Source organism: Neofelis nebulosa, chromosome 3, assembly GCF_028018385.1.
Source record: "Neofelis nebulosa isolate mNeoNeb1 chromosome 3, mNeoNeb1.pri, whole genome shotgun sequence".
NCBI lineage: Eukaryota > Metazoa > Chordata > Mammalia > Carnivora > Felidae > Neofelis > Neofelis nebulosa.
In genome coordinates, this window is record NC_080784.1 from 134,041,958 (window position 1) to 134,057,646 (window position 15,689).

Genomic DNA, 15,689 nt, shown 5'->3' on the forward strand with positions numbered 1-15,689 from the left:
AGGTCACGATCTCGCGGTCCGTGAGTTCGAGCCCCGCGTCAGGCTCTGGGCTGATGGCTCGGAGCCTGGAGCCTGTTTCCGATTCTGTGTCTCCCTCTCTCTCTGCCCCTCCCCCGTTCATGCTCTGTCTCTCTCTGTCCCAAAAATAAATAAAAAAACGTTGAAAAAAAAAAAATTAAAAAAAAAAAAAAAAACTGAGAACAAACTGAGGTTTGATGGGGGGGTGGGAGGGAGGGGAGGGTGGGTGATGGGTATTGAGGAGGGCACCTTTTGGGATGAGCACTGGGTGTTCTATGGAAACCAATTTGACAATAAATTTCATATATTAAAAAAAAAAGTATCTACTATATATTAAAGAACACTCTACTTTCCCTTCCAAATGTGGGGACCCAAAATGGTATATATACAAGATGACTTGAAACCAAAGGCATGTGGATACAGCTGATGTAGAAGGAAGACTTCAGATCTTCCCTTATCTGACTAAAGTCAGGGCCTTCCAAGAAACTTGGAGGGCAGGTTTCACTGCCAGGTAAAGACCAGCCACTTGCACTTGGATGAGAAATCACACAAACATTATCACAAGCTGTCATATCTTCCATTTGTCCCTCTTAAAGCCCATTTGTCTCCCTGAAAAGTCCAGTTTTCTCAAAGAAACCTCTTCTCCCCCAGTCCCTTTTCCCTATTCCCTATTAATTGGTATATAAGCCCTCATCCCTAGCTGTTCAGGGAGCCTCTTCATCTAAATGCTCCCTGCAAACACGGGGAATATTTACTCAGTCTATTAATCCTGTTTGTTACTCAGTCTATTACTCTTTTTTTTGTTTAAATTTTTAATGTTTATCTTTAAGAGAGAGACAGACCACAAGCGGGGGAGGGGCAGAGAGACAGGGAGACACAGAATCCGAAGCAGGCTCCAGACTCTGAGCTGTCAGCACAGAGGCCGACGTGGGGCCCAAACCCACAAGCCGTTGAGATCATGACTTGAGCTGAAGTCGGACGTTCAACCTACTGAGCCACCCAGGCACCCCATCAGTCTATTACTCTTGTTACTCAGTCATGAACTCACATGAACCTGAGTTTGTAGAGGGAAAATTTTCCAACACAACCCAGAATCATAAAATATCTAACTAGAATAGAGCTTAAAAAGGAACTCCATAAATAAGGAACCCCTCAAAAAGGTAAAGAAAATGTAACCCAAATAGGATAAGGGATGAATTGGTAGCAGATTCATCTTAACTGGATTTGACATTCATCTCAAAAGAAAGAACAGGATTTCTATTCTCCTAGTCCAGGTAAAAATTATCTTACTTCCCAAACTAGTGCTATATTCATATGTCTGCTAATGGTTATTTACCTCTCAAGCATTGGTTTTTCATGTTGAAAACAAAAGTACTGTATTTACAGGACATTTAAACATTCAATAAGAAAGTAAATGCCAGCTTGGAATATAGTGTCTGGAATATAGTAACCTTATTGTGAACACTAGCCGTCTCCCTTATCACAGAGTCTCTCTGACTCAGCTCCGAACAGAATTCAACTGCATTCATATTGGTTCCTATAAAGAAATTCTATTGCTCTATTTCTCAAGTAAATATTGGCTATTACCATGGAAGAAATCCATTCTGTTTTTGTCAACTTCTCGAAGGTATCTCTTGCCATTTGTAAGTCCACATCAATGGAAATCGTTTCTACAGATTCTCTTTGGATACAAGAAATGTAAACAAAACAAAACACATAAACAGATAGAAAAGAATATTTCTAAACTTCATACATATTTATTGCTTTATTTTATTAAATAGCATATATAAACATTTTTCTTACAATTTGTCTCCTTTCAAAATTATGAATTTTTTTGGCACACAAAAATAATTATAAAATTTATATTCTCCTAAAAGAGAGTAGGTTACTATTATTGCTAGAGTAGCTACAAGTTTGGGTTGCAATAATGGCAAAATTTCATAGGCTACATCTGAGAACCAAAAACGTTTACCCCCACACTCAGCCTGTACACTAAAATCTGAAACTACCCCCGCCCCCAACACACACAACACACCTTACCATCATCTACATTTACATTACTTTAGGATTCCACTGTTTCATTAGCATGACTTCACTATTTCAAAAGACACTAGCCCAGGCAAATGGCTTGATTGTTCATTATAGGAACTTCCTGAAAAGACCCATTAACTCTTCAGTGGAAAGCATTAACAGATAGTTTATGCTCTAAGATTGTCTGAATCTCTTGCCTAAAGTTGTTGCCTTGCTGTTTCCACCCACCCTGGATCACTGTATCTTCTCCCAATCCTAATCAAGCCTCCAGCTTTCCCCTCCCATGTTGAAAGACCTGGCCTAAACCAAACTGCCAATTCTTGATAAATTCCAACCTAGCCTTCCCTCTCAGAAACACTATCAAATCTTTGTTTAGGTGTGGTGTTTTCCTGGGTTCTGTTGGTGATATTTGAAGAGACTTGAATTCTGTCAAATAATTTTTTGTAATGTTCTATCAAGAAATACTTTATGCTTGCTGAATAACTGGTCAAGAGTAATGCCAGGGCTAAAATATTTATGCAAATATTCAAACAAAGTATTTTAAATCTCCCCTTAAAATATTTTGTCCTTTGCAGTCTTTGGCATCTTAAGACCAAACCTCGAGGCTCATCATTCCTGGGAGGATACTTTTCCACTTTAGTAAGATAATATTCTAAGTGTAGAAAATATTCTATATGCAGTAAGGATTAGCCTGAGGCTAGAGCAGGGGAGAAAGAGAAAACACTGTTTGGCAGAGTCCCTGTCCTCACTTCTTGCCTGGAAGGATGGCAAGAAGAAGAACGCAAATGGGAGAGGGAGAAGGCAGAGGGAAGCAGTGTCTGATTTGTCTTCTTCCACCTTTGACTGGGATATGTGGGGATGAACAGAGATGCTTTTTCTGGACTCTAGAAAGATAGTGTGTTGCGGCTGCAAGTGGGAAGCCATGGCATTCAGTTTCCCTGGGTTTCTCTGGTTCTCACAAGAAGTTGTTGGACTCAACAGTTCCTCCTGTCCCCTTGAGGAGTGACTGAGAGTGCAGCTGGATTAAGAATCAGTGGGACAGGAATGAAATCTTGCCATGCGCAAGTGTGTATAGAGCTAGAGTATGTTATGCTAAGCGAAATAAGAGGTCAGAGAAAAACAAATATATGATTTCACTCATACTTGGAATTTAAAAAATAAAACAGATGAACATATGGGAAGGAAAAAAAAAAAGAGAGACGGAAACAAACCATAAGACACTCTTAACGTTAGAGGACAAACTTAGGGTTGATGGAGGGAGGTGGGTGGGGATTGGGCTAAACAGGTGATGGGTATTAAGGAGGGCATTTATTATGAACACTGGGTGTTATATGCAAGTGATGAGTCACTAAAACAAAACAAAACAAAACAAAACAAAACAAAATGAACCAATGGGACAACTGGGGGGTTGCACAGAGGCAAGAAATACATGCAACATGAGTTAAATGAGTGCCACCTACTGGCCAGGTGGGGGTACAAGATGTGTAGAACTTTTCAGAATCAGTCAGGCAGCTTGGGGCCTACTCATCAGGGAGAGATGAGACCTGACCTAGTGGGGGAGGGTTGGACTGAGTTATATCCACTACGGACACACCAGTAGGGCACTGGCCTCCAGAGAAGGCAGAGGGAAGCCTAAGAGCCTCCATGCTCTTATCCTCCTCCTCTCTTAAACACTGTTAAATTAATTAAACAAGGAGGCCATTACACTGGGGGTAGCTCTATCACCATGATGGCCTACGTATGTAAACCAAAATCTAAGCCTGTAAATACTTGTTATAAAATCGAAACCAAAGTACAACTAGTCACAAACAGCCAACTACATTTTAAGCTATAGCCAATCAGGGGGCCTGGGTGGCTCAGTTGGTTAAGCAACCAGCTCTTAATTTTGGCTCAGGTCATGATCTCATGGTTTGTGATTTCAAGTTCCCCATCAGGCTCTGCGTTCCTGGTACGGAGCCTACTTGGGATTCTCAGTCTCCCGGTCTCTCTGCCTCTCCTGCACATTCTCTCTCTCTCTCTCAAAAATTAATAAATAAAACTTAAAAAAATGTTTTAAGCCATAGCCAATCAATTAATTTCCTTTCTTTGCTTCTGCATCTTCTCTACATAAGTCTTTCCACTAGCTCCTGTTGATGGAGTGCTCTAATCACTTCCAATTTGGTGCTTCCCAGTTTGAATCAGTATTTGGTTAAATAAACTCTTAAAAATTTTGATATGCTTCAGTTCATCTCTTAACAGTTCCCAGACACAGTGTTGGAAAGCATAAAGCGAAGGGAAGAAATATAAGACCAAATATAGAGCATTTCACAAAGGAACTGTTTATACTATTGGATCAGACCAAGTGTCAAACCAAATAGAGAAATTAGATTTTTCTCTGTAGTAGTGAATCTAGTTAAAGATAAATAGAATCTATTTTCCCTACTGATGCCACCACAAAAAGAACTGCCAAGTGCTGCCTTGGCCTCTAAGTACTGAAGCAATGTTAGAATGATCACTCACAGATACAAAGATCTTGAAAAAAAAGCACATCATTCCTTCCAATCAGGTAACAGAGGAGGGCAGGGCAGAGGAAGTGAACAATGTGAATTAGGAATCACAACTTATAGTGGTCTTGCAGAAAATTACCTTACAAAATGGAAGAATTTTATACCAGCCTATGGTGTTTTCTATGTTGGACTTTTTGTTCAAAGATAACATAATTTACAAATTAAAATGACTGACTTGAAACATTTCATGCTAAAGATTCCCCAGTGTTTCAAATGAAGGTAAATCTCATTTAAAAATTACCTTTTCTTTAAAAAACTTGCAGTCAGACAAGCAGGAGATGAAAATATCATCCTAACTTCGCTGTAAAAGTCATAACACAAGTGTTAAGTCATAGCGTATTATAAAGCATGCCTCCTTTTATCTTATGCCCAATTATTTAACCGAAGACATGGAATCATTATTAATAAAAACAACTCCTCGGGGTGCCTGGGTGGCTCAGTCGGTTAAGTGTCTGAGTTTGGCTCAGGTTATGATCTCTCAGTTCGAGAGTTCAAGTGCTATGTCAGGCTCTGTGCTTACAGCTCAGAGCTCAGAGCCTGTTTTGGATGCTTTGTCTCTCTCTCTCTCTCTCTCTCTCTCTCTCTCTCTCTCTCTCTTACAGCTCAGAGCCCAGAGCCTGTTTCGGATTCTTTGTCTCTCCCTCTCTCTCTCTCTCTCTCTCTCTGCCCCTCCTCTGCTTCTGCTCTGTCTCTCAAAAATAAATACATTTTAAAAAAATAATAATAAATAAATACATAAATAAAAAGACAACTGCTCCCTTACAAGTCTTCCAAATTCTGGATATAATTTGTGCTGATAAATCTCACCAAAACCCTTCATAGTTGGTTCTACCAAGTCACATATATTTAAATAAAATCCTCCCTTCTGAAAACAGAAATTTATGGAGTCCCAGAGTATAAACTATGAAGATATAAAAAACAGTCCACTTTAGTGAAGGCTTTGCGAGACACAAAGTGTTTTTGATTCATCCTGCATCTCTCACCTATCAAGGTGCCTGAGAAACCATATGTCCTCAAGATAGTTCTGTTAAATAAATGATGAATGAATCAATGACTTCTTCAAACTATGAGGTGGTGGAAGAGAATCATGGTTAAAATGCAAATGCCTTCACAGCAAAGCCAAAACCTCTCTGTCTTATATTTAGCATAAAATGACCATGGCTTCAAAACCAATTACAAGTGACTTATAATTTATCAAACAGAGCTACCTTGTAGCCATTTCATGTTCACTGCTTCCTCTTGTCACTGCCATCCATTTCTCTGTCAGGGACTGGTTAATTTGGCTTATTTCTGGCAGGATTTTCCTGGAAACATTTGTGGAACTAGTATCCTTCAAGGAAGAAAGAAAAATGATTAGGAAAACACAGAGCATGTGCACATGCTGAGTAATACAGACCACAGTAAAGCCTGTGACACAGGTGGTAGGGAGGCCCGCCCTCTCAGACAGTGGGGTGTGGTGACAGGAGTTAGGTCATCAGACTGGCCTGGTTGTTCCAGTGCCTAGCCGTGGCCACTTTGCTTGGCCTGCACCTTAGTTTTGTAATTTAAAAATGGGATAACACAAAATAATTGAAAACAGGGACTCAACCAGGTACTTGTACACCAATGTTCACTGCAGCAATATTCACAATAACCAAAAAGATAGAAACAACCAGTGTCCATCAATAGCATCAACAGATGAACGTCGTGTATTCATGCAGGAGAATATTCAGCCATAAAAAGGAAGGAGATTCTGACACATGCTGAAACATGGACAAACTTTGAAAACGTTATACTAAGTGAAATAAGCCAGATACAGAAGGACAAATATTGTATGATTCCACTTATAGGAAATCGGCAACTTCGTAGAAAGTAGATTAGAGATTACCCAGGGCTGAGGGGTCACAGAACAGAGACTTATTATTGTTTAATGGTTACAGAGTTTCTGTTTGGGGTGATAAAAAAAGTTTTGGAGATCATAGTAGTGATGTTTGTACAATATTGTGAATGCAATTAATATCACTTAATTGTATACTTAAAAATCATTAAAATAGGAAAAAAAAATATATATATATATTACCACAATAAAATGGATGAGATAATATCATCTATCTCTCTCTTTGCTCTTGTTAAGATTAAATATTAGGTATACAAAACCTGTGGATTATAATTGGTATTCAATAAATACTAGTTTCTTTCTCCCCTTCAGTCAACCATAGATTTTTCCATTTAGATCAGTGGTTTTCAAACTTTAGCATGCAATAGAATTACCTGGTGATCTTGCTAAAGCATAGATTGTGGAGCCCATCCCCACAGTTTCTGATTCAGGAGTGGAACTCAAGAATTTGTATCTAGCAAACTCCCAGGTGCTGCTGCTGCTCGTGGTGGTATAGGGACCACACTTTGAGAACTATGGTTCAGTTCAATACCTGAAACCAAATGGCTCAGCCAGAGCCGTCAGAAATTACTTGTCTGGAAAGAAAAATCTGTCTTTTTAATGTAGTCTTCCAAAGACATTAGTGCTCTGCTCCATGTTATACCTCTGCCTCCACTGAACTTGTAATGAGTCAGGAAATTAATTAACTAATTAATTAATTATTTTTTAGGTAAGCTCTATGCCCAACATGGGGCTTGATCTCAAGACCCCGAGACCAAGAGTCACATGCTCTACTGACTGAGCCAACCAGGGACCCCATGAGTCAGGAAACTCTTCATTTTTGTTTAATGCTTAAATAAAGACCTCTTGAACAAGATGTATAACAATGACTTCTAAAGTTCCCTTCAGCCTCCTGATCTGAGTCCTAGATGTCCCCTCTAGTTCAATCATGAGAAAGCTTTTTTTCTGCCCACATCACTGGCAACTTAGGACAATGAAGTGCTCCCTCCCTATTGGCACTTACACATACTCTCTTTCAGAATCCCAGCTCCTCTGAAGTGCATGACATCTTCTACTGTAATCATCTCCCAGTGTCCTTGTCACTCCCTTTCAACACTGAGAACAATAGTACCTTGCTGTCTCCCTCGGCACTGAGGTGCCTGTTGTTGTTCTTGGCAACTGAAGAACTAATAAACATGATTTATGTCCCACCTGGATGTTTTCATTTTTTCTTTTTTCATATGAGAGAGAGAGAGAGAGAGAGAGAGAGAGAGAGAGAGAGACTCCCAAGCAGGCTCCATGCTCAGTGAGGAGCCTAACACAGGGCTCCATCCCACAATCCTGGGATCACAACCTGAGCTGAAATCAAGAGTTGGACGCTCAACTGACTGATACACCCAGGCACCCCTGATCTCCCAATTCTTGATCTCATCTCCACACTTTCCTCTGCTCAACTTCAACCACCCATACCCTGGATTAGGGTTTCATATGGATGCTTTTGACATTTTTGGTCAGATAATTCTTTGTTGTGAAGGTCTTGTGCATTGAAGGATGTTTAGCAGCAGCCCTGGCCTCTACCCACAAGGTGCTGGTGGCAGCCACCCCAGCATCCTTTCTACAACCTAAAATGTCACCAAACATTGCCAGATGTTTCCAGGGGCAAAATCATTCCTAGTTGAAAACCACTGCCCTAGGTACAGGTGATACCCTATGCTTTGTAATCATCAATAATTGTTTCACCTTCTAAAATTTCTATTAGAAACATTCTCTTCTGGTTACCATGCACCATTTTTCTGATTCTCTTACTTTAGAGTGAAACTCTCAATCCAACATTCTTTGATGCTGGAATGAGTTAAGACATTGGGGACCGCTGGAACAGAATACATGTATTTTGTATGCAAGAGGACATAAATTTTTTTTGGTGGGGGGGAGGGCAGAATGTTATGGACTGAATGTGTTCCCCCCAAATTCATATGTTGAAATTTTAACCCTCAGTGTGACAGCATTAACAGGTGGAGGCTTGGGGCACCTGGGTGGCTCAGTCAAGCATCTGACTCTTGATTTCAGCTCAGGTCATTATCTCACAGTTTGTGGGAGGAAGCCACACGTTGGGCTCTGTGCTGATAGTGCAGAGCCTGCTCAGGATCCTCTCTCTCCGGCTCTCTCTACCCCTCCCTTGCTCCCTCTCTCTCTCTCTCTCAAAAAAAAAAAAAAAAAAAAGAGGTGGGGCCTTTGGGAGGTGCATGGGTCATGAGGATGGAGCTCTCATGAATGGAACTAGCACCCTTATAAGAGACTCCAGAGAGCTCTCTTGCCCCTTCTGCTATGTGAGGACACAGCAAGAAGATAGCCTTCCACAAACAAGGAAGCAGGTCCTCACCAGACACCAAGTATGCTAGCCCCTTGATCCTGGACTTCCCAGACTCCAGAACTATGAGAAGTAAGTTTCTGCTGTTCATAAGGCACCTCGTCTATGGTGTTTTGTTAGCAGACAGAGCAGACTTACTTCCACTTGCTTTAGAGTGGAACCCACTCGAACATTCTTTGAGGCCATTGGGATCTCCAATCCACTGACCCTATTGTTTGGTCATTATTCATCCTCCGCCTCATCCTCACCCAGCTTAGAGCCCATGGTCAGCACTATAATAAGTCCCTTGAAAATACTTCCTACTCTGTCACTTTCCTATTGTACTTACCTAGTAAAACTCCATCTGTGGTTAAAATCAAGTCTGGATTACTCCAAAATTGAATCCAAACAAAACCGAATCCAATCCATTCACTGGAGAAAATTGCACAACCGTGCTGACTGATTTCGCTTGAAGTCTACTACCACAAATGTCAAATGGGCACCCAACACTGTTTAGTAATTTCCCACAACATTTGCTTTCTCACTCTCTGAGACAACTACTGCACACCTTCCTTTTATTCCCAAACCTCTAACACTCCTCTTCTCTTCCACTCACTCCCAGATGAGGACCGTGCCTCGTGTGTCACTGAAGAAATTAAAGCCATCAGGCACCTTTCCATCATCACCTCTCCCCCCCCCCCACCTCCACTGTTCCTTATTAGAATAAAATAAATATTTCTACATTCTATAATACTCCTAATTCTATAAATACCCCTACATTCTATGTGGACAGAATCCTGCCTCTTCTCTCCTACTGAGGGACATTGCTTCTGCAATTATCCATTCTTTCTCATGCACCATCGTTTTCTCCATTTGAATGGGATCATTCTCCAAAATAATCTCTGTACTCATCTTACTTGACCTCTCAGCAGTATGTGACAGGATTAGCCACTTCTTCTTTCTGGAAATACCTTCTTCTCTTGCCTTGATAACACACCCTCTCCTGGTTTTCCCCCATCTCAGAAACTGGCCCTTTTCACTTTGTCTTCTGGCACCTCCTCATTGTCAGACCTCTAAATGGAGAATTCCCTCACGGCTGGATTCTGTCCCCTTTCTCTTCTCATTTTTACTCTCTTAATAAGGTAAGCTTTCCTCCAGGCCTCAGCTTCAAGTACTGTCTATACTTGGACAACTACCATGTCTATATTCCAGTGCTGACATGCTCCCTGAGCTCCAGATTTGGACATCCAACTAAGGCTCCAGATCTCGTCTTCAAGGACATTTCACACTGACCACATCTCACCTACCTGCCTCCATCCCATATAACTCTTCACCCTTTCCTATGTGCTCTGCCCTTCGGGCCCTCTCTCTGTCCTCACATGCTAAACAAATTCTTGCCACAGGGTCTCTCTATGTGTGGTTCCCACTAGCTGGAACACTCTTTCTTTGGATCTAAGCATGGCTAAGGTATCCAATTAATGTCCCAGCCACTGAGAGGTCTTCCCTAACTGATATTTCTTTCTTTCTTTTTTTTTTTTTTAAGTTTATTTATTTTTGAGACAGAGAGACAGAATGAACGGAGGAGGGTCAGAGAAAGAGGGAGACACAGAATCTGAAACAAGCTCCAGGCTCTGAGCGGTCAGCACAGACCCTGATGCGGGGCTCGAACTCACAGACCGTGAGATCATGCCCTGAGCCGAAGTCGGACGCTTAACCGACTGAGCCACCCAGGCGCCCCCCTAACTGACATTTCTAAAGAAGCCCACTTCATCAGTTTCCCATGACCTGCTTTGTTTGCTTCAGAGCAAGCAAGTCATAAGTTAGAGAGCACTTATGACTCTCTAACACAATGTTACTTATTTTGTATTTACATATTTATCGTCTGCCCTTCCCTGTAGAATCCAAATGCCATGAATGAGAGCAACCTTGCCTGTATTATTCACTTTTATCCCAAGCACCAAAACCAGAGCCTGAGACACAGCAGGCAGCTGCTGGTTGGCTGAATGGCTGTAACAGAACAGACAAGTACAACCCAACCAACCCAGCAGCACAGAAACCTTTGCCTCTGACCGTTTTCTGTCCCAGAGAATATAGTAAGAATCTGTATGGATGTCATGGTTAAAACATTCCTGATAATTAAAAAAAAAAGTACAAATTGGGAAAATAACTACATACTGCATACCTTAAAGATACTGAGGGTTCGGTTCAATTCTACCACAATAAAGTGAATATTGCAATAAAGTGAGTCAAATGAATTTTTTTGCTTCAATCATGTTTACACAATACTGTAGTCTATGAAGTGTGAAAAAGCATCATGTCTAAAAAAAAATAATGTATATATCTTTTTTTTTTAAGTTTATTTTGAGAGAGAGATTGCAAGCAGGGGAGGGACAGAGAGAGAGGGAGAGAGAGAAAATCCCATGCAGGCTCTGCTTGTCAGTGCGAAGACCAGTGCAGGGCTCAATCCCATGAACTGTGAGATCATGACCTGAGCCCAAACCAAGAGTTGGACACTTAACCAATTGAGCCACCCCAGGCACCCCAGCAATGTATATATCTTAAGTTAAAAAATACTTCATTGCTAAGAACTGCTAGTCATCATTTGAGCTCTCAGTGAGTCATAATATTTCTTCTGATGAAGGTTGTAATCTTGCCTTGATGTTGGTGGTCAGGGTTGGGGATAGCTGTGGCAATTTCCTCAAATAAGACAACACTGAAGTTTGCCATATCAATGGGTGCTTCCTTTTACGATTTCTCTGTACCACATGATGCTGTTTGGCAGCATTTTACAGAGCTTCTTTCAAAATTGAAGTCAATCCTCTCAAACCTTGCTGCTGCTTTATCAACTCACTTTATGTAAAAATCTAGATCCTTTGTCATCATTTCAACAATCTTCACAGCATCTTCACCAGGAGTAGATGCCATCTCAAGAAACAATTTTCTTTACTCATCCATAAAAAGCAACTTCTCATCGATTCATAGTTTTATCATGAGATTGTAGCAATTCATTCACATCTTCAGGCTCCACTTCTGATTCTAGTTCTCTTGCTGTTTCCACTACTGAAGTCTTGAACCCCTCAAAGTCCTCCATGAGGGCTGGAACCAGTTTCTTCCAAACTGCTGTTAATGTTGACATTTTAAACTCTTCCCATGAATCATGAATGTTCTTAATAGAATCTAGGACGGTGAATCTTTTCCAGAAGGTTTTCAATTGACTTCGCCCAGATCCATTAGAGGAATTACTATCAATGACAGCTGTAGCCTTTTTTTTTTCTTTAAGAGAGAGGGTGCAAGTGAGCAAGGGGCAGAGAGGGAGAGAGAGAAGCAGGGCTCACCCAAAGCAGGGCTCAGGTTCACCCGATGCAAGGCTCGAGCTCACAAACTGTGAGATCATGACCTGAGCTGAAGTCAGATGCTTAACTGACTGAGCCACCCAGGCACCGTCAGCTGTAGCCTTATGAAGTGTATTTCTTAAATAATATGACTTGAAAGTCAAAATGACTCCTTGATTCATGGACTACAGAATGGATGTTATGTTAACAGGGATTAAAACAATCTCATTCTGGTTGTACATCTCCATCAGAACTCCTGGATGACCAGGTGTACTATCTATGAGCAATAATATTTTGAAAGAAAACTTTTATTTTTTTGGCAGATCTCAGCAATGGCCTTAAAATATTCTATAAACCATGTTATAAAGAGGTGTTGTCACCTAGGCTTTGTTGTTCCATTCATAGAGAACAAGCAGATTAGATAAAGCACAATTCTTAAGGGCCCTAGGATTTTCAGGATGGTAAATGAACACTGGCTTCTACTTAAAGTCAGCAGCTGCATTAGCCCCTAACAAGATAGTCAGGCATCCTTTGAAGCTTTGAAGGTAGGCAGTGACTTCTCTCTAGCTATGAAAGTCCTACATGGCATCTTCTTCCAATGGAAAGCTGTCTCATCTGCATTGAAAACCTGTTGGTTAGTGTAGCCACCTTCATTAATCATCTTAACTAGATCTTCTGGGTAACTTGCTGCAGCACTTGCTGCTTCACCTTGCACTCTGATGTTATGGAGATGGCTTCTTTACTTGAACCTCACAAACCAAACTCCGCTAGTTTCAAACTTCTGTACTGCAGCTTCCTCACCTCTCTCAGCCTTCATAAAATTGAGGAGAGTTAGGGCCTTGCCTTGGATCAGGCTTTGGTATTAAGGGAATGTTTGATCTTCTATCCAGACCACTAAAACTTTCTCCATATTAGAAGTAAGGCTGTTTCACTTTCTTATCATTTGTGTGTTCACTGATGTAGCACTTTTTATTTCCTTCAAGAACTTTTCCTTTGCATTCACAGCTTAGCTAGGTTTGATGTGATTTTCAGCCTGTCTCAGCTTTCGATGGGTCTTCCTCACTAAGTTTATAATTTCTAGCTTCTTATTTATTTAAAATGACATGTGACTCTTCCTTTCACCAGAACATTTAGAAGGTATTGTAGGGTTATTAACTGGCCAAATTTCAATATTGTTTTGTCTCAGAGAATAAACAGGAAGGCCCAAGGAGAGGGAGAGAGACAGGGGAACAGCCAGTTGGTGAAACAGCCAGAACACACACCTTTCAGTTTGCCACCCTAGAGGGGCATGGTTCATGGCGTCCCCAAACAATGTCAACAGTAACATCAAAAATCACTGATCACAGATCACCATAACATATATAGTAATAATGGAAAAGTTTGAAATATTGCAAGAATTACCAAAATGTGACACAGAGACAAGAAGCAAGCAAATGCTGTTGGAAAAATGGTGCCCATAAACTTCTTCAATATAGCATTGCCACAAACCTTCAGTTTGTAAAAAAACGCACTAAAGCAAAGTGCCAATATAATGAGGTACATCTGTATACTTCCACCTCCATACAAGCATTTCACCCGGAAATATGATAAAATCCTCTCTGTCACCAACTGGGAGGGTACTATGGTACGGTGGGTAATGGTTTAAGCTTTGGAGCTGGATTGCCTGGATTCAGCTCTGCCACTTAGCAGTGCAACTTTGGGTGAGTCCACTTCTCTGAGACTCAGTTCTTTCATATATAAAATGGGGGAAATAATACCAACTGGAATTGACATGAGGATTAAATGTGTTGATTGACTTGGAGTATTTTGATTGGTCCTTCATGCATGAGGGCTACAATTAACACTAATCAATTAATATTAATCACTGCTCTTAATATTATCATTAATATTACTTAATAATAAACAGTGTAAAAACAATGAATTTAGATTTGGGGGTCTCATCTCTCAGGAAGCCAAATGAGGAAGTGAAAATTACAGATTTTTTAAGAAGCATTCTAACAGAGGATCTTATTATTTTAGTAAAAAATATGAATATACACAAATGATACAATGTTTCAAATACAGGTTTGAAATCTAGAGGAAAACAATGATTTTTAAAAGAAACAGAAAGCATAATAGATACCTTGTAAGTTGTCACAAAATTGGCATGTGTTCCAGCAAAAATGTGCTTGACTTGAACATCCACAAGTCCTAAAAGAAAGTCATAAATCCATGTTTATTGTTTTTAGAAGTAAAAAATAAATCTTTTGTTATAAACCTAAAACTACTTTGAAAAAATAGCCTTAAAAAAAAACCTGATATATTACCAAGCTAAATTTACTTATTTATTGGCAATTAGTATTCTTCTAAATGAATTTTAACAAGCACCATAAACGATTTATTTTGATCAGCTTACATGTTGCATACACACTTAGCTTAAAATTTAATTTTTCATGCACTTGCTTAATGAAACCAAGGTGATGTGCTTTAGATGTACTTTTTTCAGATTTTATTTTTTAAAGTAATCTCTACACCAAAGGTGGGGCCTGAACTCACAACACCGAGATCAAGAGTCACATGTTCCTCTGAGCCAACCCGGCGCCCCTAGAAGAGGTTTGATTAAATATATAAAAGTATATCTTTCTGATAATTCATCAACTTGGGATCTTTTTTGTATTACCTTAATCTTCAGAAAAAAATTACTAAATACTCCAGGAATCATTACATAAGAAAAACCGCATATTGTCTTAATTAAAAGTAACAGTACTAAAAGAACCAGAGGTCTATGTACTCCTGTGAAAGGAAGATAAATAATATTTCTCCTCCAGTGGCATCAATTAAAACAAAATCATGACTTAGTGGAACCACTTTTACTCTCAGCAGAAATCAGGCAGGTAACGTCAGTGTTCTCTGTCAGAGGCTTCGGATGATTTGAGCAGCTTTTGCAACTTGGTCCGCGACCAAAAGATACCACCTGGCCTGTGGTGTAGACATACACAAGGGTATGGTAACTGCAAGAGAGAGAATATAATGAAGACCAAGGTACTCACTTTTTGAGAAAGATGATGTCTCCTAACACAAAATAACAGGTTTATCTACTAAGTACTCAGATCCCTTATTATAATGTCAGGGTGAGAGGGTACCAAATGATGTGGTTAAACAAATGGTAGGTGAATATTAACTTTTTTTTTTTTTTTGCATAGTAACGCATTTATTTTTTTTAACATATGAAATTTATTGTCAAATTGGTTTCCATACAACACCCAGTGCTCATCCCAAAAGATGCCCTCTTCAATGCCCATCACCTCCCCTCCCCTCCCTCCCACCCCCCATCAACCTTCAGTTTGTTCTCAGTTTTTAAGAGTTTCTTATGCTTTGGCTGTCTCCCACTCTAACCTCTTTTTTTTTTTTTTCCTTCCCCTCCCCCATGGGTTTCTGTTAAGTTTCTCAGCATCCACATAAGAGTGAAAACGTATGGTATCTGTCCTTCTCTGTATGGCTTATTTCACTTAACATCACACTCTCCAGTTCCATCCACGTTGCTACAAAGGGCCATATTTCATTCTTTCTTATTGCCACGT

The 15,689-nt window shown here is 40.1% G+C and overlaps 1 protein-coding gene across 2 annotated transcripts in view; it reads right to left on the reverse strand.

The window, feature by feature from the left end:
- Positions 1-15,689, reverse strand: part of HERC6 (HECT and RLD domain containing E3 ubiquitin protein ligase family member 6) — a 63,062-nt gene that overhangs the window by 28,130 nt on the left and 19,243 nt on the right. The window contains exons 7-11 of one of the 2 annotated variants that reach the window (XM_058721935.1): positions 14,977-15,119; positions 14,252-14,319; positions 5,804-5,925; positions 4,837-4,896; positions 1,606-1,699 (exon numbers count right to left, since the gene is read on the reverse strand). In XM_058721935.1, the coding sequence (XP_058577918.1) occupies positions 1,606-1,699; positions 4,837-4,896; positions 5,804-5,925; positions 14,252-14,319; positions 14,977-15,119 (487 nt within the window). The remainder of the gene's footprint in view (positions 1-1,605; positions 1,700-4,836; positions 4,897-5,803; positions 5,926-14,251; positions 14,320-14,976; positions 15,120-15,689) is intronic. The other variant, XM_058721936.1, reaches the window with a different exon arrangement.